Below are 24698 nucleotides of genomic sequence, written 5' to 3'. Positions count from 1 at the left end.
CCTTTTCCTTTCGTGGTTGTGCTGCTCATCCAGAGCCTCTGGTTCTGCTGGTGTGAAGCCATGGAGCCATGAGATGCAATGGGCTGAGCCACCAGCTCCTGCCATGACCCTGGTGATGCTCCTGGGGGCTGCGTGCATCGGTTCCCAGCATCGTGGTGGCCAGCTCAGTGTCCCCAAGGCAGGATCATGGCTTGGCTCCATCCCACCTCCATGTTCCCTTGTGGCACATCTCCCACTTCTGACATCACTCAGCGATAGCACATGTCATCAGCCTCATCAATAGAAACTATGAGCACTGGAGCCTCACTGTTTCCAGGGCAACCCCGCTCCTTTCAGCCTCCGCTGTCTCACCAACTGACGCTCCATGGAGATTTCCAGCAGTTTGTTTTTTATTTCCTCGGGTTCCTCCGTGCCCCCAATTTCGGGCTCTGGGCTGAGCAGCGCTGGGGGCTGGATATTGTCTGCACAGTGCAGTGCTGTGCTTGCCTCGTTGGAGGCATCGTGCAGGGCACAGCTTGGCAGCGACGAACGGGGGATCTCTCCAAGCAATGACCCGTTTCTCTGCCCTCAGCTCTTCTATTTATAGCTTTGCACAGCAGCACCGCGCTGCCAAAACACTGCAAACCGCAGCTCGCTCCGCCGTGAGGCCCGAGAGCTGCTTTCCTCTGCGTCACCTGCAGCTCAGAGCTCCCAAAGCTGAATCCGAAGGGCCGTGGGGTGCTCAGGGCAGGGGCTGAGGGTGCAGTGGGGGCAGCTGCCTGCAGGCATCCGGCTGCAAACAAGCAACCGTGGGGCTGCAGTCCGAGTGTGGGGTCAAGTCTACATCCACGGGGGGTTGGTGCACACCCACGGGGGCTGACACACACACTCGGGAGCAATTTTGCACCCCCGGGGGGGTGATGTGCATACACGAGGGCCGCTGTTTGCGCTCCCATTCCCGTGTTAGGTGCAGAGCCACTGGAGCAGATCAGCACGTAATGAGACGGACATCAGTGAGCACAGCCCGGCAGCAGAGGGGCAGCCCCGGGGTTGGCGTCCTCACTCGGTGCGGGGGATGCGGGGGATGCAGGTACCGCGCACATCCCGCTCCTCGCCCCTCTCCGGGCGGAGCCGCCGTTCTGTTCTCCGCCCTCCCTTCTCAACCCGCCCCCGCCCCGCACTCCGCTCCTCTCTCTTGGCTGCGCTGCGCGCTCCGCGCTGCCGGTGCCGGCGGCTCCCGGTGGGGCTGCGGGGCCCCATGGCCGGCACGGAGCGGCCCCGGCCTCCGGGCAGCGCGGAGCGGCGCTGAGCCCGGCTGAGCCCCGCGGAGCCTCGGAGCGGGACCGGCGCCTTTAGCAGCGCGGCTCGCGGGGGCTATGAGCGGGGCATGATGATGATCGACAGCCAGGTGAGCTGAGCGCCTTCCTCCTTCGGCTTTGTCACTTTTCTCGGTGCCCTCCGTGCTCGTGGCTCTTCAACAACAGGGCTTCCCCTTCCGCATCCTGGATGCGGAACTCGCGGGGACCCACTCGTATGTGTTGGGTTTTCTGCGTTCAGAGGGGACGAGAGGAGTCGGGAGGAGTGGGAATGGAGGAATAGGAGGGAGAGCAGCACGGCTCGGGTCGGTACGGGGCTTGGTGCGGTGCTGCGGCCGTTTCTTGCTGCATGCGGGGCTGCAGGTGGCACCAGGAGCTCCCTGTCCCCGCTGCTGTGTTTGCGAGACTGAACGAAGCCAAATTGGGCCTAAAGGGGCAAAAGCTCCGTGCTCACAAAGCCCGTGGTGCTTTTGCAGGAGTGTGTGAACCAAAGGCAAAAAATCTGGCAGAAGGTTCCTCATCTTCTTTTGGTCCTGATGCTCCTCTGATTTTATGCTTTTTATTCCCTGCTTTTTATTTCTACTTATTCTTTATTTATTTGTACTTTTTATTCACGTGCTTTTCAGCCCTGGGGAGGGATGGGGTCGATGCTTATGGAGTGATGGTTTGGGAAGTGGGCAGTGATGAGTCCTGGGAGCCTGGGAATGGAAAAGGGAAAAGGCTGATGCTGTGATGAAGTGGGATGGGAGCCATTTTTGGGCTGGAAAAAATGTGCATCCCAAAGCTGCCTTCTGCACCGAGTGGGTCTGTTTGGTCCAGGCCTGGTTTGCTTTGCCCTAGTGCTGTGAACAGAAGCTGAATTAGCTCTGGTGGACGGGAGTGTTTGAGGCAGGAGCTGTGCCAGCGTGTGTGTGTGTGTGCTGGAGCGTGGCGTGTGCCTTTGGAAAAGGGCATTAGCAGCCAAAGTGTGGGGTTTGCATCCTGAGGGTCAGAGACAAGACTGCTCTGTCACTGTGGCCGTGGGTTGGAGGGAGAACCAGAAACTCAGAGGTATAAAATCATGTAGAAAACAACATCCAGAGCTCAGTCTCCCAGCTGTGCTGTGAAATGAACATTGCATTCCTACAGAGTGCGTTATATAAAACTCCCAACGTTTGCCTTCCTTCACTGTGTGTACTTACCTCCATTTGGCATGTGGGTAAACTGAGGCACTCAATGATGTTTGTCAACAAACAGGGGTGTGTATAGCACAGGGAGCAGGCCCTGCTGGTGGGGGTGAGCACTTGGCCGTGTCAAGGGTGCAATTCCTTCAGCCCTGTTATTTCTTTGTGACTACCAGGTGAGAGGAATTTCCAGCTGCACCCACAGCCGCACCCGGCCAATGTGGCTGCACAGCTGCATTCTTCATGCCTTATACGTGTTCCTCTCCCTGGTTGCTATGAGAAGGACCCACACAAACAACACAGTGCTGTAAAGCAAACAAGCTGAGCAAACAGGGAGGGTTTCCCCCCCCCCCCCTTCTCTGATCTAATCGCTGCAGGTGTGTGCTTCAAGGAGTCCTGGATGGGAGGGTTGTGGGGAAGGTTGCAGCCTTAAAACCAGAACTTGCATGTGTGTGGGGTCAAAAGGTGGCAGGAAGCTGAAGGAGAGATGCAGAGTCCCTCTCCAGTGTGGCTGAGCTCCATCTAGAGCTCCTGCTTATGTTTATGTGCATGACCATGAGCAGGGGGTGCAGTGGCTGCTGCAGAATGGATCCCAGTGTGGGATGCTCAATGCATTTTGTTGTCCGGAGGCAGTTTGCTTTGCAGGGGCACTTGGTGTGAGCAAAGGAGGAGGTTTCCAGGCCTATTTGTTCTGGGCATCTTTGGGATTATGTTTTTCAGCTCCTCACTATGCTTTTGCTGTGCCCTGTATAGAGCCTGGCTGTGGGACTGTGAGAAGCAGGGGTCCTGATCTTACCTTGTGATCTTTAAAGTGATCTGCACTATCCATCAAAATCTGATACCTTTCCCATTGCTATAGCAACACTTACCTCACACAGGATGCCAGCATGCTCTCCAGGCAGAGAAACTGATTCACCTGGCACCAATCTGCAACCCAGCAGGAGCAGGGGGGGCTGACTGCCTGCTGCCCACAGCTGCTGACATGGGCTCACAGCAGCTGACCCTGCTCTTCCCACCCCCTGCCTGCAGGTCCCTGGGATGTCAGGGTTGCATGGCATTGGGTGCTGGGATCTGGGACTTCACTCTAAGGGGTACAATAGGGGTGGTGTCAGCAAGTCCACTGAGCCTGGCAAGGTGTTAGGGGCTGTTTGTGTTCTATCTTGCCTGTAGAGGCTGGAAGTTGAGCTCCACCTGTAGCATGCTGTGGGGTTGCTGGTCTGCTTTGCCTTTTGCTTTCTCTTTGCATGCTGCTGTCGCTGCATGGGCTCTGGGACGTTCTATGGTCTGTTACTCTTCCATGCAAACCAGAGCTGTTCCTGCAGTGATGGGTGGCCATTGGGACGGCCGCAGGGATGCCTTCCCCGTCCAGTGATGCTTGTTGCTGCCTTTGTGCATCACTTGGTGCTGGTTAGGGATGCATTCACCTGCAGCTGTGTCTGTTGTGAGCTGGGTGAGCCCACGTGCACATTTTTGCAGGCTGGGCTGTGCAGGGCCCAGCAGAGCTGTGCAGCAGATGGCACTGTTGTTTTCCCTGTGACTTAATGCATTCTGCCTTTGTCAGTGCTGGAAGGGTCAGCAGATGGAAGGGGGCAGTGGGGGTGCATGGCTCTCTTGGTGGGAAGCAGCACTGGAGCCACGCTGTGCTCCTGGACCGCCTGAGTCCAACCAGCAGCAAGTCTGCACCCATCCACGTTCCTTGGGGATTCACACTTCGTGTTCCATGGTGTCCTGACCCTTTTTACTCCCAGCTCACCCCCGGGTATTCCTGCCCTCCCCATGCTGCTCTCCTGGGGCTCTCTGCGGGATGCCGGATATTTGCTTTCTTCACCATTATTATTTTTTTTTTTTCCCTCTGCGCTTTAACTTTTGGCTGTGGGTCAAAACCAATGTTTGGAGACATGAGCTGACGTCAAAGGCGGTTCAGCAGAGGCGTGTCGGGGGATCACGGGCTCATAGGACAGAGTTCCCACTCCCTGGAGGCCACGAGGTCATCCAGCAGGGAGATCTCGCTGTGTTCCACTGCTCTGCATGCAGAGCTTTGGTAGATGGGGGGAGGAAGGGCTGAGGGAGGCTGCCCCAATCGGTCACCCACCTATTGCAGATCAAGGAGGGGAGGAGAAGCACCCTGGGCCTGCATGAGATCAGGAGAAAGTCAAAGAGGCTTTGCATACAGAGCTTGGGGATGCTGGGGTATTCCAGCTCCATGCTTCCCTGTCTGGAGAAGAAAGGCAGAAGGAAGAGAGAACAAGCTGCTCAGAGCTGTGAGTGCCCCATTCCTGGAGGTTCTCAAGGCTATGGATGGGGCCCTGAATATCAGATCTGGGTTGGAACTGGATTATCTTTAAGGTCCCTTCCAAACTAAGCCACTCTGTGGTTCCATGTGATGGGATCCTTCCATTACCCATCCACAGGGAGCATGAACCCTCTGAGTGCTGCAAGCTGGTGGCTGCCCAAGGCCCTGGATTTGCTTAGAGGAGGATGAAAGCCCCAGCACGCCCCAAGCTCTCTCTTCAGCATTTCCATGGCAATGGGCAGGCAATTGTGCACAGCGACTGGAGCAACAAAATTCACCTTTTTCTGTGGAATGTTTAAATTGTGGTCTGTCTTTTTGCTGGTGAACTTTTCCAAGTGCAAGCAGGGTGTTGGTGGTTAAGGATGGACTGAAATGCGATGATATGTTGATATTCTGGGGCCAGATGTTGCAAATTTGTGTGCCTGGGCACTGCTGTCCTGTGCAATAGCTCCCAGCTCCTGTGACAATGACCTGCTTGGTTCATGGGTCAGATCTGCAGGGGTCACAGCCTCATATTTGGGGAGCCCCCAGCATCCGTGGAGCTGCGTGCTGCACTGGGTGGTTCCTCCTTCTTACACAAGTCCCCTCGGTGCTTCTGCCACTGCTGCTTGAAAGGGTGTTTAGTTAATGGGATTATAAAGCTTTCCCGTTGTTAGGCAACAGAAATCAATGGTGGGCCTCCGGGGTTGAGCCTCATCCGATTTGCAGCGGTCGCTCGATGGCTGTGCATGGTGTGGGATGGAGGATGTGCACCTCCCATGCTGTGTCTCACTCCTGCAGGATGCTCCTGCCCCGTGGCACTGTTTGTGTGTTTGTCCTGCTGTGCACCTACTCCAGGAATATGGACCTGTAAGAAGGTTGCCCAGAGAGGTGGTGACACCCCATCCCTGGTCAGGGGATGGGATTCTCAGCACGCTGTGGGTGTCCCTGTTCATTTCTGGGTTGGATCAGATGGCTTTGAAAGGTCCTTTCCAACTCTATGGTTCTATGAAATCTTCCCATGCAACAAGTGTTGTGCTAGAACAAGCTGGTGAGAAGGGGACCACACATGGTGGAGGTTTCTTCCAAGCCCCTTGGCCATACATCATTCTGAGGAGGGGGGTGGTCTGGGGGAGCCCTGGCTATTTGCATGGGGCTGGGAGGCTCCAAGCTGCTGCTGCTGCTGCTCTTATCTCTGAGTCCATGGTTTGCTGTCTGACAAGTGACATGGAGCAGGGATGGGGACCTGCAGATAACCCCTTGGCCACGTGTTGGGTAGGGGAAAGCATGCACTGAGGTATGCTTGAGCTTCAGATGGTGAATTGCAGGATGCTCCGGCTCTGTTGGGCACTCCAGGTCATGCCTTATGCAGTCTCTGAGCCCTGTTTGTATGCAGGTCCTGATGGATGTGGCCATATGCCCAGAGAGCCGCCCCACTCCTGCTGCCAGCCTGGGCTCTCTCTGCAGACGGCTGCTGCTCCAGCCTGGCTGCCAGGTGGAATAAACCCTCACCAAGAAATAATCACTGGTGACAGCAGGGGCTGTCGCGCCTGGCCTGTGCCTGCAGCTCTCTGTGCCCCACAGCACTACTGTCGTGTCACACAGACACTGTGTGCAACAAGGATCTCTGTTCCTGTGGGGATGGCACAGGGATGGGTGAGCCCTGCTGCCCACCTGTGCACACCCAAAGCTGCAGCACGCTGCCCCCAGCCCAGGCTCTGTCCCCTTCTCTGAGGTCGTTATGGAAACTCAATCAGCCCATTGCCATGGCAGCCTCCAGCTCTCCTCCCTCCCAATGCCATCCCCACTGTGACAGCTCAGTGTTTGCAGCTCCCACAGGACCAATTCCAGCAGGATGAAGTGCTTTCAGTACGGGATGCGGCAGCAGGATGGCAGCACTGGAGCCCCACTGTGCTGCTGATGCAGGGAAATGGCCTCAGAAGCAGAGGAGGGGGTGGCTGTAGGTACCTCCCAGTTCCTGTTTAGGGGGAAGGTCCTCCTTTGCATCCTCCATCCCTGCTGCTCTGCGTTGCTGCAGTGACTATTTCCATGGAGACACAATCCAGTGATGGAGAGCATCCCTGTCCCTCCCCATGGGGTGTGGGAGCTCCCAGGGTGTGCTCCATCCCAAAGGGATGTGCTGCTGGAAATCCCTCAAGTGGAAAACGTGTGGAGGAATCCTGAGATGACTAATTGGTTCCCCTTCCTTTAATAGCTGGCATCGGTAATTGCTGCTCCGTGTTATTAAAGGACTGTCTGTGCTTCACACGAACAGGTTTTGCATATGTTTCTATTCTGGGGGAATTGGGGAATTCATTCAGCTCAGGGTGCTGACCAGGCTGGGTTCTGCTCAGGCTTAAATACGAGCTGAGTTTATTCTCTTAATTCATCTGGGACAAAACAGACAGATTTCAGATGGGACATACAGAAGAACCATGAGCTGGATACTGAGCTGCCTTAGGTGTGCATTGAGGAATCAGTGTCCCAGCCCTGGAAAACCCACAGGGCTGCATCCCCATGTCCCAGCCCATGCCCAGCCCCCATCCATGCCTATGAATCCCTATAAATGCCACCACATTTCTCCAGAGGGATGCTGCCATGTTGGGATTTCTGTGCTTTCAAAAGCAGATTTCCTCTTTCTTTTACCGATAAGCTTCAGAGGGGAAGAGCAGCTGGGATTTTCCATTTGCTTTCTACTCGTCACGCCGCTTTATTTCCTCTTTGCCTTTCTATCAGCTTCGCGCTGTGAAAATAAACCAGTCAGGTTTTGCATCATTTCTCTGAAGCGAAGCATTCTCCTCCATGCACAGGATGCAGCGATGTTTGGGCTCGTGGACAATACTTGGAGTTGAAATGTCCTTGGAAAAACAAACTCACCATTGTTATTTGTGGGAATTCTTTAGTTGTATGGAAGCCTTTGATGCTCGAATCCACCAAGCATTGGGGCTGGCTTTCCTTGGGTGGGTCTTTGTCGCTCGGTGTCAGTGTGACCAAGGGGTGGGCACTGCATTTTAGAGCATGTGGAATGTTTGTGTTGTGTCAGCTGTGCTGGGTGCTGAAATCCTCCTGTGTGGAATTTTGCCATTGAAACCTTCATCCCCATCTGCAGAGTCTTGACTGTGCTCTGTTGTGAAGAGCCCCAGACGTTGTGCTTGTGGGGAGCAGAGGCAGCTCCACTTATTTGCCCTGTAGTTTCTCTGTTCCTGCCAAGGCAGAGTTATTGCTGTAAAGCAGTGAGGTCCTGATGTGGGTTTTCTCTGCTGAGTCTGCAGGAAGCAATAAAACTCCCTTGCAAAGCAGAATGGGGAAGCAATGGGGTCTGTGCTGGCTTTTCCCACTCTGCTCAAGAGCTGTGGGCTGAGATGGTGCTGAGGGGGTTTCTCCTGCACATCCTGTAGGGCTGCACTGCTCCCTGGGCTCCAGCAGTGTGTGGGTGTGGGATCAGAGCTTCCACCCATGCCAGCCAGACAGGAGATGGGGTGGTTCGGTGCTGCTGTTCTGGTGTCTGTTTGGGATCTCCCTGTCTGGGCTGCTGAAGTGCTGGGGGAATCTCTGTGTTCTGCTTCTGCTGAGTGGTGAGTTGTCCCAAAGCACCTCCCAGGCTTCTGCTTTAGGAGCACAACATCCCTCAGTGCAGTAAGTGCAGACAGGGGACATTTCATGCCATTTCTGGGGTCATGTGAGTGCCCTCATTCTGCATTTTTGTGTGTGCGGCTGCTCTCACATCCCATCACCCAGTTCCCAGTGCTGTGGGTTTGAGCTGGTTTCAGAAGCAGCCGTTCCCACATCCAGCCCTGTGCGCTGCTCTGCCTGGCACTCCCCCAGCACACTGTGCTTGCTGTTTGGCTTTCCTTCACGATCTCCCTGTGGGGTTTGTGACTGCTGGAAGGGTGGACCCTCTGGAATTGTTAGAGCTGCCTGGCAGGGGTGTAAGGGAGGACACAGAAGGCTGCTGGTCATAGTAGACCCTGGACATGCCAGAAGCACGTGATGTGGAACAGCCACTGCTGTCATCCCTCCCTTGGCGCTACTACAGGACATGGGGGCATCCCACGGACCCAAGCACCAGAGGGAGTTTGGAACCCTACAGCTCCTTCACTTGGGCTCAGTGCAGGATTGAATCACCTTCCTTGAACCAAAGCTGTGGGTGCTGCCCATGCTGGGTGCAAATTGCACATCCAGTGATGGCAGCATGAGGCATGGGGCAGTCTGCCATGGGAGCACGTATCACTTTGAGTCACTGGGACATGGTGACTGTGCCAGGATGTTTCCTGGGCTGTGACACTGCCTTGCTGGCATGAGAGCAGCAGTTCCCAGGTGCTGCCAGCCAGGGGAGGGCCCTGAAGGCAGCGTCTTATCCATGTGCAATGGATGGGAGCCTGTCCCAGAGCCCCCATGCAGCACTAGGCTCCTCTGTGCCACCTACCACAAGCATCTCCCACCCTGTGTCATCACTGCAGGGCCCAGCAAGAAGGGCTGCATTAAAGATAGAAAATCTGATTTGCTTGAAGGGAGTGGGGATTTTCATTGGTTCATTCCTGGACTTTTGCATGGCCTTTGTGCTGGGCACTGCTGCTTTGCAGCAAGGCTCTGGGATGCCACATCTCTGGGACACGCATCTTGCTCCATCTTGACCCACTGACATCACTGTAGTAGCTCTCAGTAGCAGAAACACCTCGGTTTGTGCCACTCTCTTTCAAGAAAACTCAGGTTTGGAGCTATGAGGAGTGAAAGAGGCAGCTCTGTGCTCACCCAGGCAAAGCTTCCCATGCAGAATTGACCTCTAAGCAAAAAAATCATCTCTGCTCACTGCCTTAATTGAGTGCCACCCTGCGCTGCCAGTGCCATCAGGTCCTCCAGCGCTCTCTGGGTATGAATTATTCAAGCCTGGCTGTGGTCCTTGGAGTGTAGGACGGCGCTGATCCGACAATGGGCAGCAGGGATGGAAGAAGAGAGGGAAAGAAAAGGGGAGGCTCCAGCCGGGCTCAGGCATGCTCCCTGTCTCACACCCTCTCATCCTTCCAGCTCTGCCTGTTTGCTGCCACAACAGCCAGCGGGAAAGGCTGTAGCTGCCGCAAGTCACAATCTGATCGCAATCAGAAATCAACAGCCGGCAAGACCTGTTGTGCCTCGGAGACAATGCGCGGGGGTCCGGGGGTGTTGTGCATGTAGATGAGGCTGGGAGTATCACACCGAGCCAGCACCCAGCTCGCCCCGGAAGAAAGAAAGGAAGGAAGAAAGAAAGGAAGGAGCGGTGAGAAGCGACGTGCCGCGGTATGTTGGCACGGGGCTGCTCCGCCAGCACGGGAGCATCGCCTGCCGTACGCATACCCGGCTCAGCTCCTCGCAGCCCCTTTGATTTGAGGAGAAGGAAATAAGAGCTGTCGGAGCTGTTGGCAAGATGCGCTGAGGAAAGCGAGCAGGGAAAGGTCTTTGCTCTGCCTCCCCGCCCGGGTTGGAGCTGCTGCTGGAAGAGGGGCGGCGGCGGAGGGAGAAGAATGAGCAGCCCCTCCGTGCCGGGGAAGATGGAGGCGAAACCTTTGTTCAACGTGCAGAAGGCGCTGGTGCAGCCGGTGCAGATGTGCATGTTGGACATCCCTCTGAGCGTGCAGGACGACGACGTGAGTGGAAGCGAGGCCGGGGCCGGGTGGGTGTGAGGGGGGCAACAAGGAGCCGTGACCCCACCCCGGGGCTGCCCGGGGGTGGTGAACTCGTGGCAAAGTTAAAGGTGGCACCGCCTCCGGGTGCAGCCCGAAGCTCCGTGTATTGAGGCAGGCTGTGCGTTGCTCTTGCTAAATGCATCGTGGAAGGAGGGGTCTGGGAGGCAGGAAAAGCTTCTGTGCGTGGTGGTGGTGCAGAAGGGTGGGTTGGTTGTAGGTGTCCGGGCTGGGAATGGCTCTGCTTTGCTGGCTGCTCTGCCCATGGCGCTGACAAGCAGTAAAGCAGCGGGGGCTGCAGCACCCAGGCAGATAAACCCCTATGCTTGGATCTGCCTGTTGTCACCTTAACTCTGCCCATAGCAGGAATACACCAGGAATCTGACTGTGGAGGGAAAAGCTCCTGTGCTAAAGCTGATGGAGAGCCCCAAATAGGGTCAAATCTTTTCCAGAGCTCGCAGGGGATTAGTGGGCAGTGCCCCCAGCTGGGTGAGGGTTTGAGATGAGCTCCAGGTGCTGGTAGCAATAAGGTAAAGCTGGCTTGCAAGGGAAGCCCGTGCTCTTATTGTGCTCTTCAGTGTGTCCTCCCCACAGGGGCCTCTAATCGGCAGTTTCTTGCTGGTAAGCAATTAGTGCGTGGCGGAGAATGCTACCTTCTCTCTATTATCTGTGTGCTCATTGGGATACAATGATGCGGAGAGGTGCGCTGGGAGGAGGGAGGGCTCCCTGCGAGTACCTTGCACGGGTGTGCAACCCCATAAGGGATGGGGCTCCTATATTTAGAAACAGCCTCGGGCTTTTCCAGCACCTACAGTGCTGCTGTGCTAATGAGGATACCTGTGTCGGCCACTGCAGAGCCAGCGGGGCGTGGTATTGTGGGAAGGAGGAGGGGTGGGAGTGAGTGATGCTGAGGAGGGGAGGGAGCTGCTGACCTCTGGGATGGAAGCTTTATTCTCATGTAGCTGGGTTTGTCTGCACGGCTCCATAGCAGCACCTGGGGCTGGGTTTCCCTTTGGTGCGGGCTACTCAGGAACTGGAGAGTGGAGCCCACCTGAACAGTGGTCAGGATGGAGCAGGGGATGCCCTCCATGCTTGGAATGACTTCCTCTTGCTAATCATACCCATGGTTTTATTGCAGAATAATAATAAGTAATAATAATCATGGGGGTTGGGCACTGTTGGAGAGCTCTTCTGGCTTGCCTGGGTTTTTCACTGCTCCTTGCTCAGCAGTGCTGTGGGGCATCCCTGCCCTCAGCCCCCAATGGGCACTCACTCCATTGTGAAGAATGGAATAGATGAGTGCGTTCTGATGAAAGCTCTGACCATGGAGAGCACATTCTCCATATTTTCACTTACACTGGGGCTCTGCCTGTGTATTTGTAAGAGGAAAACCCATGTGAGGGATGCTTCCTGCCTTTGCCAGCAAGTGGGGGTGAGGTGGCTGCAAATGCAGAGCCAACACCTCACTGTGCTGGTGCAGAATGTGGGAGAAGTTTAGGTGTGCATTACACTGGGATTTTGGATGCACGCAGCCCAGTGAAGCTCTAATAACTGAACAGGGACCAGGCCTTGATTCCAGCAGGGAGCAAGCAGCTGAATGCTGCCCACACTGCAGGGCTGGCCCCAGCCCAGAGCTGCCTTGGCTGGGATAACCCAGGCAGGTCTGCAGGGATGAGAGTGGACAGCATGAGTCTACCTAATGGGAAAGGATGCAACCCTGTGCCCTGCCACTCTTCAGTGCGTGTGGTACATATCCCCTGTTGAGTTTTCACTTTGCAGCCCATGATGGGAAGGGATGTAGCGATGTGTGCTGCCTGTGCCCACGTTTGGGTGCTGGCAGCTGGATGGGAAGCATCACCCCAGCCAACCCCAAGCTCTCATTCCCACCTTCCCATGGGGCTTTCCATGGGACTGTCAGTCTTTCTCTTTCATAACCCAGCCAAAGCAGTTGCAACATTTCCCTGGATGCTTCTCTTGCTATTATGGGTAGGGATTTCCAAAGCTTTGCTAATAGAAAAGTAACTGTTTCTATATCTGGGAAATGGGGAAATCAATGAGCGGACTGTTGTAAGCGACATAACGGCTTTTTGTGGCAGCTCAGGCAGTTCTGTAACATGATGGGGCTGGAGGGCAAGTTGGTTGGTCAACTTCAGCAGCAACATCCGCTCTTGTGAGTGATGGGACAATGCCAATGTGAGACCATCTCATCCCTCAGGGGGGACCCTCTGGGGCTGTGTGTCCTGGGATCAATCCTGGCTGTGGGAACCATGGGGTGAGGTCACCCCACTGCTGCCCTCTCTATACCCCCCAACCCACCCTGGTTCCCCCACATCCCCTCTCATTAGTGATGTAGTCATGAGAGCAGTCGCTTTGACTTCAAAGCGGCTCTCAAACATTTTCCACTCCACTGGGCTAATTAGTCAAATTACATTTCACATGCTAATTTATTCCTCTAATATTACATATATTTTTTTCCCAATGTACTGGCATAGAGGGGGAGATAAAAGCTTCATTTGACCTTAGAACCAGACCTGGGGGAGCTGGAGATGGAATGAATGGTTCGTGGCCAGGTTTGCTGTGACACTGCTCCTTCCCTGCTTTTTTCAGAGATCCCATTTGGGCTTTACGTGTTTTAGCTGACTGTTACCTTGGGTGTAATGCACAGAGAAGAAAATCTTTCAGATCAGCGGTAATGAGTTACTAATTTCCAGCTTCATTACTTGGAAACGCATCTCTCTGCAGCACCGGTTGCACCGTGGAGTGCTGAGGAAATGGCAATCAATGAATCCCGGCTGGAGCCTATGGGAGTAGAGCGATCTTCCCAGCACTAATTGGGCATTGAAGCTGCCCTGGGGCTTCAGGCTGACAGATACGGCTGTGAAGGGGCAGGAATTGAGCCTTCCTCCCCAGGCTTAGAAGGCTGAATGTCCCCGGCATCCCATGGGAGCCTTTGGGCAATGGGATGAGCTGGAAACATGTGGCATGGAAGCATCCCATCCCACTGGGGAACCCTTGCTGAGGGCTGAGCACCCAACACCCATCCCTTCAGCACATCACCCCATTCAAGGGGCTTCCACCTGGTGGGACCAGGACCTGGTGCTTGTACAGGTCACGGGGAAGAGCTGGGTGCTGGGGCAAAGCCGCTGCTGCAAACAGCCCCACAATGAATCAAAGGCTTTGTCGTGTTTATATCAAAGGCTGTTTCTTTTCCACTGCCTGTGTATGGTAGATGTTATCGAGAGGGAGGAGCTGAAAGCGAGCACTGGGACTGTTTCCTGACCACAGTTACAGTCAAAAACAACAAATCCCTCCATCCCTGCTCTTGGCCAAACTTTCTACTGGGGTGAATCATCACTTGGCTTCTTTGAGGAAGGCTGGAAACTGTGCAAGAAGTCACCCAGGCTGAATTCTCATCTGCAAGGGCAGAGATCCAGGAGAGCACTGTAAAATCCCAGGGATTCTGGGAATTCTCCCAGCAAGGCTGTGCCCATCCATCCAGTAGCAGAGTTCCCCCATTAAATGGATGGGGCAGAGGGTCACCAATCACTGCTGCCTTTGGCAGCACTGCTCCCTAACTCAGGTTGAGGACGTGATGTGCTGTTCAGGGTGGCAACCTCAAGTGTTTCCCTGCTGCTTTTCTCTTCCTTCTCCCAGCTCAGCACCAGCTCTGACAGCTGAGGGCAGAGTGAGGCCCTTCTCCTTGCAGCTTACACTCCACAGACGTGTCTCTGCAAAGCAGATGCACAATGAATTGCCTGGAGCTGGACCCTGCCCTGCCTTCAGATGTGGCTTCCCTGGTGCCCTCGTTTCCTGCTGACATACGCTCCGCTCTTGTTTTGCTCTGAAATGTCCCCACATCATCACAGAGGGAGCACAAATTAGGGCTGAATTTCACCACTTGGGCTGCAAATAGTGCTGTGGAGCTGCCCAGCTTGGAGCCCTGGCCTCCATGCAATGCAGGCAGCCCCTTTAGTCTCAGTGCAATGTGCTTGCAGGACAGCAGAGTGCTGCAGCCCATCACTGAGCACAGCTGGATGCAGCCAGGGCTGGCTCTGATGCTAACCCGGAGTGATTTCATTGCGTGATTTTGGTGTTTGTGCAGGGAGGGTTGGCTCCGTCCCGCCTGGCGGAGGAGCAGCTCTCGCTCCATCATATGACCGTGCTGTAATGTGCTGGTGGCTCCATTTGGGCAGAACTTGTGATATTTGGTATTTTTAACTGCTGGGGCCACGTGTGTGGGTCACGCAGGCTGAGAGGGGAGCTGCGGTGTGAGATCAAAACCTTCAGGTGGTCCCTCAGTGCCGATGGTGGTCAAGGACAGCATCCCCAGTCCTCCTCTTCCCCCGTGCCTCCATGGTAAGAATCTGACTCTTAAAAAATAACCCTAAAAAATACCCCTCCTTCTGTTCACCTTTTCCTTCTCCCTTTGGGCTTCTCTGTGCTTTGCTGTCAGAGTTTGGGTTTTTCCTTTTGTTATAGCAACCTTCCCCCTGCACTTCTGCTTCCTATCCTTGAAACGAAGCTTAAGTTAAGAGCTGCAGGTAGGGAGGATGAAGGAGAAATGGCCTTTCGTGCCAGGATGGGGGCTGTTTGACTTGCACAGCTGGGGTAACTGTGGGGCATTGGGATGTAGTCTGTGAGATGGGAAGTCCCTGTCTGTGGGGGTCACACTAAGGCAGCCCCTGAGCTGCTGGAGCCAGGAAATGGAGACTAATACCTAATGAAAAGGAGCAGAAAATCCCGGATTTCCCATCCCATTTGGCAGAGGGATGGGGGAAGTATGAGGCAGGAGATGGACGGGCTGCAGGGCACAGCTCCAGCTTTTCCCACTGCACGAAGCCTGCGCCCCACCTGGCTCTCTATCCTTGGTTCTTTTGGGCTCAGCCCAAGGCACTGCCCTGGTGATCCCGCTGGCTGCATTGCAGCAGCAAAGCCCCTCTAAATACCTCCAATCAGCCTCCATTTCCAGGCTGCACCAGAAGAGAGCTTTGCAAGTGGAGCTGAGTAGCCACAGAGACTGGGAGGGGAAGCAAAGCTCTGCAGGGCTTTGGCTTTTGCAAGAAGGTGACTCAGTGCATGCCAGGCTGGTGTTGCACCTGCATGCTGCCACAATGCGTGTCATGGAAATACTGACACAGCTCCTCAGCAGTGCATTGCAAATAGCAGCGGGGTAATTAACCATCGATATGTAATGGTGTGAGCTGCTGAGGTGACAAGTGGATGGTGGCTGTGCAGGAGGGGACTGACCAGTGTGAGCCATGATCAGAGGTGGGAAAAGCTCCTGGATGCTGCAGGAATGGCTCTGAAGGTGAACCCAGCACATAGGGAGCAGCTTGCAGTGCTCGCCCTCTGCTTCCTGGCCCTCCTACAAACACCTGGGTCACATTCTCTGGCCTTTCTCCCTATTGGGTGCCTGTCTGTGTCTGTGTGCTTTCCCCAAAGGACTCCTGAACCCACATCATGTAAATCTGACGGAGGGCTCACAGATAATTAAATCTATGTGAATATAAGATGGCTGAGCAGAGGAAGGGATTCCCCCGAGCCTCTGCAGTGTGAGGTTGTGTGCTGTTCAACACCAGCAGGTCCATGTGGGAGGCACTGCTTACACACGTTTTCGCTCTCAGTTTGTGCAGTTTTAGGCTCGGATGATGGCACTGATATTGTAATGGAAGCTGGAACTGTTTGCTGCATTGAGCTGAAGTGGGCAGGAGGAGCAGCACCCTGCAAAGGGTGCAATGGGGTCGTGTGGCCATGAAAACCCTGCGGAAGTCTGGGAGGCACATTGGGATGACTTCCCCTCCTGAAACAATGCAGGGCGGAAACCTTTAAAGCGGTCATTACTGAAAGGAAAATTTGTATGTTAAAGCAACCTTTGTTCTGAGGGTTTACCAATTCGTGAGATGGCCAACAGAGTTTTGCAGTTCCTAATTGACTTTTAAGCCATTTAGCTGTATGTGTTATAGGGGTAATACCGGGATCTAGGCTGCAAGGTTTCCCTTTCAACACTTCCAGGCTCCTCTCCTGTTGCTCTCATGGTCAGCACTGACAGGCCATGTCTATATCTGCCCTCCACCTCCAAGCCTGGACAGAGAGGAACTTTCCCTGGGCTGTCTCTGGCAGATGCTGCCCTCTCATCAGAGCTCTTCCTGTTTTTGTGCCATATCAGCTTATGCTGTACGCTTTCCCTGATGCAGAACCATTGTTGGAACATCCCTTTCCATAGCTGCCACTGAAGGGCTTTGTTCCTGTTTAACTGGCTTTCTTTTAGTACCTTTGCTTGTGTACTTGTAGCATTAACTCTGTGTGTGTGTGGTGCACCTTGGTGCTGTGTTTCCAGGATCTGACATTTCAATCTGCACTACCTCACTCCTGTTCTGGGCTAACTGCACCAAATGGGCTGGAGGAGGAGGGGTGAGAGCAGGGCTGAAGAACACGCTGGAGATGAGCAACGTTTCTTTATTATCCACTGGGAGTTCTCTATTGATCCGGTGCCAGATCCTCGTGTTTCTGAGAGGCTCCTTTTACACAATTCAGCTGAACGCCTCCTTTTGGCTGTTTACCATCGCTGGAAAAATGTACTCCCTGCCCTTGAGTGTGGGTCTGAGAGGCCGAGCTCCCATCCCATCCATTTTCCTCTATGGATTCTGTTCCCTTTGGGAAGCAGTGAGACCCCACAGGGCTCAGAGTGCTCTGTCAGCGCTGCACCCAACGTCAGCAATGGACAGAGCTGTATTTCTATATATATATATAATGGCATCTGATGATGTCACTCTATTTTTCTATTACATGTTTTGATTTCAGAGAGGAATTTATCCTCTCTTCAGGGGTTACGCCCATCCATGACTTTCCCTGCTTGTTTCTGTGGCTTCATAGCTCTTCTCTTTCCTACCAGTGCTTTGTCCTTTCCCTTCTATCATCCAAGCAAAGGTGGAAGCTACAACTCAGTGCAGCCAGGAGCCCCAAGCTGGCTGCATACTGATTGCTAAGCAACAAAGAAAAAGGGTTTTCCTGTTTTCCTTTTGGTTACGAGCACCTGAGGTAGTTGTTTTATGAGCTGACCAAGATGCTCTGGCAGAAAGGCAGCAATGAGAGGAACGCTGCCCTCAAAGACACAGGGTGCAAGAAATACACATTGGTGTCTACAGCGTGACAGGCTTCAGCTGACATTGGAGCCAAAAGTTCTGTGAATGTTCCTTAGAAAGTGCCTTGATTCCCCTTACTGGCAGCATTCTGCTCCATACTGCAGGTCTGAAAACCCGAGGTTGAAGTTATCACCCCGAACAGAAGGTGCTTCAGTACTGTGGCAAAGTGGATTGGTATGAACCATGGAATTATAAAGACTGGAAGAGGTCACTGAGATCATTTAGTCCAGGTGTTAAAGATGAGGAGTAGGATGGGGTGGAAATGTTCCTGCAAGCTGCTTTGCCTTCCAGATTTGTGGCACAATTACGCTGTATGGCCGAGCTCTGGGGCTCTGCAGGAGATGCTGTGCCCAGCTGCGCATGGGGCTGCAGGTGATGAAGCACAGCAATGTGGGGTGGAGAGGTTAACTCCTAATGCCCAGGTGTGCTTCCTTTGTTAGGCACTGATGATCTTTAGGAGAACTGGCTGGGATCTGTTGGTTCCTGGATTTTGGGAGGGGTGCTGTAACTTCACATCAGTATTAGGGTGTGCTGAGTGCGGCGGTGACATCAGGTTCCCTTCTTGCATAAGGTCTGAGGGTTTTTCCCTGGAATAGATGAGGAAGTGGTGCTGGTTCTTCGTTTTATGAGAAATGTTAGTAATGATGATGATGATCATCATCACCTTCCAGCTAAGAGTGGGCCTTGGAAAAGCAGCTGGATGGAGCTGGGGGTGCTTATGGGCTGTGGGATGAGTTTGTGTACGGTGGGAGAAAACTCAGGGCATGCACTGAGCCCTGGTGCTGAGACAAACGTAAGGTCTGAACCCAGAGGTGCTGAGCTCACCCAGGGCACTGGCTCAGCATTGGCACACGCTCCCATTTGTTGCCTGTTCCGCATCATTTGCCATGCAGGGAAGCCTGCAGGCTGTGGCAGATGAAGGCAGATCTGTGTTCTGAAGGGGCACCAGTTTGTGTTTATTCAGCCAAACGCTCAATGTGAAGTGGTGGGAAGGAAGAACCAAGTGAGGGGTTTCCCGCAGCACCCGGCCCTGTGTCTGTCTCTGCTGCTGATGCTCACAGCTGACGTCAACATGAAGCGCTCGGTGTGTTGTGAAAAGCTTTTGCTGACTTTGCCAAACGTGAAATGATTATTTGTATGATGATTATTATTTTACCGAGTCATTCCGTGGTGGATGCTTTCCTTAAATCCACAGTCACGTGCCTGTAAGACAATCCTAGAACCACAGAATGGCTTGGGTTGGAAGGGACCCTTTGCTTTGGGTCTTAAGGTGCTCAGAGCACCGGCCCTGATGTCTGAGTGTGTGGGGTTGGTAGTGCTGAGCAAACATCCTGATCTGGGACTCCTGACCCTGCTGGAGTGTTTTGCTTTTCAGGCCCAGAAGGTTCCCAGGAGAGGGGAAAGGAAACTGCCTGGCTATTTTTAAACCCTCACCATTGCTTTCCTGCACTGTATTATTTATTATCCATTATCAGAAGCGTTTTTCTCTCCTGAAATTATCTTCAGTGCTCAACCAAGGGATGGGTGAATGCCACCCATCGAACAGTTCCATAGCTTCCCATAGAGGTCAGGCAAAGCTGTGATGTTCTGCAAGGGTTTGTATCTGCAGACAAGCAGTGCTGCTGTCTGTTCTGTGCACCCAGTGTTGATCCATCCCAGCTGTGAGGCCACAATTTCACCTCCCCAAGGGCTGAATCCTGGCTTCTCTCCCCACCACCCTTCAGCCCTGAGGGCAGCACTGATTGCTCTGGAGGTGCCTGACCTCTGCATGCACCGAGCTCTGTATGCGACCCATTGCACTGCAGAGCACATCTTGCTGCATCACGCAATGCTGCATGGCATGCAGGGTCAGGATTGGCATCACCCCATAGATCATCCCAAAGGTGTGGGGCTGCGTGCAGCCCTTGTGCAGGGCTTCATTTCCTTTCCCATACTGTAGCCCTGGAGGTCCCGTTGACCCTCTGCAGCTCCAGATAAGCAGGACAATAACTCTCATTGTCCTCCCTCATCCTCCTGCCTGATACATTTTCAAGTTGAAGAGTATTTCAGCTTTGTTAATCCTTTCTTGCCCGGGCAGGAGGTGCCCTGGGCAGAGCTGGATGTGCAGCCCCTGTATTTATGCTCTCATTGGAAATAAAGCCGCGGGGCTGCACGGCTGGGAGGCTGCTGTTATTTCAGCTGTGCTGGGAGCTGAGGCGTAAGCGTCTGGGTTTTGGTGGTGTCAGCAGCAGCTGCCATGCATTAATCGGCAGGGAAGGAGAAGGGGCAGGGAAGGGTGAGAGGATGCTGAGCTCAGTGCGTGCAGAAAGTGTGGAACGGCTCTGTTTGTTTCTCTGTGCCTCTGAGAACAGTTACATTGTGATGTTTCGGCATCAGCCTGAGAACTCAGAGACGCTTTAGAGTGGGATCGGCAGCCCTGCTGCCCCCCAGCCCAGTTCCCCTTTCCGTGCATCCCTGCAGGGCCACACATCGCTGCTGTGTACCCTACTGTCCCCCATGGTACAGGAAGGGGCCCAGGGGTCCGTGACTGCAGCCCCCCATAAATGTTCTGGGGCTGGGCGGTGCTTTGAGCACAGATGGCACCGTGGGGGCTGAGCTTGTAGGATGGGAAGCAGCCTGGCTGCATCACTGGGTTAATACTTAGCGGTGGGTTCGAGGTGGTGCTCTCTGAACCCCAGATCTGATGTTAGAAGCTACGTGAACACTAGGCGATACCAAGACCCTCCTCCAGGGCCAGCGTCCCAGCCTGCACGGCTTCTCCCATTGCCGCCCACCTCCATCCCCTTCCTCTCCGCTCCGCTCTGCCCCATCCCGCACTCCCCCGCAGCTCCCGGCTGAAGCTCTGCCCCCTCCGCCCTCGCCTTCCCTCCGGGGGCCGAGCCGGGCCGGTCCAACCCCCGGGGCGGGCGGAGGCTGCGGGGGAGGAAATCCAAGCTCCGCTTTCTCAGCCCGGCCCCTCCGTGCCGTCGGGTCGCTCCGCCGCTGTTCCCTTCGGCAGCCGCTCTCCCATCCCGGGGGCGGTGGCGGTGCGGGTCCCCGGTTATCCCGGGATCCCGGTCCCCCCGGGCCGACCCGGGGATGCGGTGGCGGTGCCCATGGTGAGCCGCCGGCACCATGCCGCCCCGCCCGCCCCCGACATGTTCGAGGGCTGCCGGCGGGCGCGGAGCTTGTGGGGCGGCGTGAGGCTGGAGGTGGCCGGGGAAAGCAGCCCCGTAGTGCTACACAGCTTCACCCAGCTCGACCCCGACCTGCCGCCGCTTGAGGTGAGGATGGGGGATATGGGGGGCTGGGGTCTTGCTGTGATGAGTCGGGGCTCAGCTCGGTGCAGGAGGATCGCGGTGCAGCTCCCGGAGTTAAGTACGGGGACAGCTGTGGGACAACGCGGCGTTGTTTCGTTTCGTTTATTAAATAAGCGAGTGGCCCTGCTTGGTGTTTTTGCTCTGAGCGGTGGGCAGGATGCCAGACCGGGCTCTGCAAAGGGCTGCCCTTCCTTTAAACAACGGGAGAAGGGGATAAACCTCAAAACAAGGTTTTTTTGGGTCTTATTCTTGTTAATATCTCAGCTGCTGCAGGCAGGGAACTGCTCTGATCTGTCCTTAAGGACTTTGGGTTCGTCCAAACCACAGAAGTATCCTCTGGGAAGGTTATGGCTATCAGGAAGGCTGTGCTGGAGGATGCAAAATGTTGGTGTTGCTTTGGGTTCGACCCCGGGCTGCTGAGCCCGAGCAGTTTGTTGCATGGAGGTGGAAGCTGAGACACCCAAAATAACGTGAGTCAGAGCTCTGGCTTTTTTCTTCGGAATGGGTGATCATCTTCTGCGTGCCAGGAATGTCATTGATTTGGAACGAGCGATGCTGGGAGGCAGGTTCGGGCATTCCCAGCATCACGGAGCCCTGCAGGCTGGAGGCACAGGGGTTAATATCGGCAGGGTCAGGGGCTGGGCTGGGTGCAGAGCCAGCTGCAGATGTGCTTCGTGGCTCTGGATGCTACTGAGGGGGGTGGGGGGGAATAGGGTGCGCCCTGCAGAACTACTGAGTTCTGTGCAGATATCCAGCATGGCGATCCCATTCCTACCCCATTAACCCACAGTGGAAATTCCTGGTCAGGATGTATGGGAAGGGATCAGTGCTGGCTCCAGCCCTATCGCTTCACCTCTGGCCCTGGCAGCAGGGATTTGTCAGCTCATGGAAACCCTCTCCAGCTTGCTCTTCCTCCCCCTCCTCTTCTCCCCCTGCTTCTCTCTCCTGGGGGTGGGTGTGCTGACATTGTTCGCAGCACATCATCTGGTTCATGTTATGTCTGGCAGGAAGTCCAGCCCCTGCGGCCCGCTGCGCTCCGGGAGGCTGCACGGGGCTGCACTGTTGGAAGGGATGCAGGAGGAGCAGGGAGGGGGGCAGAATGGGGGCTCCTGTGCTTCTCCCCCTGGGGTCAACCACCCCATGCACCCCACAGGAGGCAGAATGGGGCTGCAAAACTGCTGAGAGCAAAGTTATGGCCCTAACTGGTGTTGGGTTGGCCTCTGGGAGTGTGCCCAGATCATGGAATCATTGAGGTTGGAAAAGACCTCTAAGATCATTAAGCCCAACCATCAAGCCATCCCCTCCATGCCCATGTCTTGGAGATGTCTGCTCTGGGCTGTGATGTGGCGGTGTGAGGGCAGAGCAGCCCCAAAAAGCACATTCTAGAGTGGGATATAGCACTCACGTGCAGCAGGATTTGCTTGCTGTCATTGCAGCACGCAGTTGGGGAAAGGCATGCTGAAAGGGGATGAAAAATAAGTCGAGTTGTTGTGGCAACTGTGCTGGCAGCAGCCTGGCTTATAAGCCTCGAGTGAGGTTACTCTGCAAGATGGATTTGGGGAGTAGAAGGTGGATTATTCAGTTCCTCCCCCTCCTGTATTGCTTGGAGGTCCAAGGGCTCTTGAACTGGTTTTAACTGTGGGGAATGGCAGGTTTAAACCAATTGGGTTTTTTTGCATGCCTTTTGCTTGGACCTTCCTGCTTCCAGTCCAGCCCAAATCAGCACTGTGAGTTTGGGGGTCCTCCTGCTCCATGCTGCACACACAGCTGCAGATGGATGGCCCAGACTGGGGCTGGCACTGCCCAACCTCCCTGCGAGCAGTGAGGGCTGATGCCTATTGAAAACTCTTGGATTGTTTCTATTTTGGCTCTGTTTGTTTTCCGAACAATTAGGAGAATTCTCAGTTGCTAAACACGTCCTCGAAAACTTGAATTGCTCAGCCCAGATGCTTGGGAGGTCAGTGCTGGTGCTTTACAGCTGGGAAGGAGGGGCAAAGATCTCACTTAAAAGCCATTTTCTTTCCACTTCCAATGGAAGAGGATCCTTTTCTCTCGCAGCCTGTTCTCCCCGAGGCACCATCTGATATGCCCTGTGCAATCTGCAGGATGGACATCATCTGTCCCTGCTTCTGGAGAGGGACCTGCTTATGGCTCCCAGCCAGAAGGGTTGGGTAAGCAGGGAGCTGGCTGGGATGTGAGTGCAGGAAGGGAGCGAGGAGGTGGGAGGGGTTTCTGATGATTGTTTGATATCGTTAAGAGGAGCTGGAAAGAGCTTCACCATGTGTTTGGATAAGGCTTGCATTGCATGCCCTGTTTCCATAGGGCAGGAAACCCTCCGGGACTGGGACCTCACTGAGGTTTTAGCAGGTTTGTAATCACAGATTAGCAGCCCTGGAAACTGGAATCTTGTTCAGCCCTCCCGGCCCCACAGGCTCCACTTGTGCTGCTCCAGGGCCCCACAATCCTTCTCTGGCTCTGCTATGGCCATTTGTTTTCTGGCTACGGGCAAGGGGTTCCTAAGCAGGGCAACTAAATGTGAGCCTGGAGGATTCCTAGGCTTCCTTGTGCTCCAATTTGGGTGTGGAATGAGCTCAGATTCTGTAGGAAAAGAGCAAAGTGACTGCAGAGCTGTGGGGTCGTACTGCTTGTCCAGCCCTTCTGCTTCCATACTGGGGGCCTGGCTGCAACCACCCCAGTTTGGGCTGGAGTGGGTTGGTCTGGCCATAGGATGGGCTCCATCACCCTTCTGCCTCTAATTGCCAGTCATCATATTCCCCCCAAGAATGTGTAATTGAAAGAGCACAGAGCTTATTTAGGTCACTTCAGACCATATGTAAGTGCTGGGCATCCCCTGCTTGTGCTTTTCTCCAGTGCTGTTATCTCCAGAGCTGCCTGAGTGGCACTTTTTCAAGTCATGTTCCCTTTATGTGAATGCATATTTGCAGCCGGGCTGTTTCAGTTCTCAAATATTTCTCTGTCTCCCACGGACCCAGCAAAAAAGGGGGAGGGATTGCCATTTCCAAGGAGCAGGATTTGGACTCTGAGCTGGCTGCAGTAGGGTCCATACACTAATTTGTTTTATCCTGTGCTGTTCTTGTGCAGTGCTGAGTTAGACCCAGTGGCAGCATCCATGTCCTATCTCAAACAGGGCTCCTGGATTGTCAGAGTTTGTCTTGCTCCTGTCCCAGAACAGGGACTGCCCCACTCGTCACAGCAGCCCCAATGCTCTGCAGTGCTCTTGTGTTTGGACTTTGCTCATGAGCCGTTGGGAGAGGGAAGCCTGGAGCCCTGGGAGCAATGTGGCTGCTCCCTGGGGATTGGCTTTATGGGGGAAGTGAGGGACAGGGGTGTGGATGGGGCGGGGTGAGGCTGGGGTTGGCATTAGGGGGTTGGGGTCAATGCCGCTCTGCTTTAAGGCAATAATGGGCATGGTGGTGATGGGCTGATGGCTGGGTTAGATGATTGTAGTGGTCCTTTCCAACCTTAACGATACTGATGTATGTATGAGCAGTGACTGCAGCACCCAACAATACTGCATCTCCTGATGGGGTTTGTTTTGTTTGATGCTTATGGAATAATGTATACAATCCCTTACAGCCAATAGCTGCATTTGTTGGTACAGATTCATGCAGTGCAGCACTTCTGCTATCAGATAACCCCAGAATGCTTGGTATGTCTTGTGGCCAGCAGTGAGTTTGCTCCTGTTATGCCATGGGGATGTAGATGGGCCTTGTGCTGGGATGGCAGAGGTGGAATGGAGGTGGCCGAGGTGTTCCCAAGGCTGGTGGTGGAATAGAGGAGTTGTTTTGGCTCACGCATGGCACAGACTGGGGAGGAAAGTCATCGGAATCTGGAATGCTGGGGCATTAT

The 24698-nt window shown here is 54.4% G+C and overlaps 1 protein-coding gene across 5 annotated transcripts in view; it reads left to right on the top strand.

Annotated features, from left to right (window-relative positions):
- Positions 1-1237: 1237 nt before the first annotated feature.
- Positions 1238-24698, top strand: part of RALGDS (ral guanine nucleotide dissociation stimulator) — a 39156-nt gene continuing 15695 nt past the window's right edge. For 2 of the 5 annotated variants that reach the window (XM_015879318.2, XM_015879313.2), the window contains exon 1: positions 20443-20792. In XM_015879318.2, the coding sequence (XP_015734804.1) occupies positions 20625-20792 (168 nt within the window). In that variant the 5' untranslated portion in view covers positions 20443-20624. Of the gene's footprint in view, positions 1388-9796; positions 10352-14639; positions 14744-20442; positions 20793-24698 lie in introns of those variants that run through there. The other 3 variants (XM_015879316.2, XM_015879314.2, XM_015879317.2) reach the window with 3 other exon arrangements.

This window comes from Coturnix japonica, chromosome 17 (assembly GCF_001577835.2).
Source record: "Coturnix japonica isolate 7356 chromosome 17, Coturnix japonica 2.1, whole genome shotgun sequence".
NCBI classification, from domain to species: Eukaryota; Metazoa; Chordata; class Aves; order Galliformes; family Phasianidae; genus Coturnix; species Coturnix japonica.
Note: the sequence above shows the minus strand (reverse complement) of the source record. Positions and strands in the feature narration are given on the sequence as shown.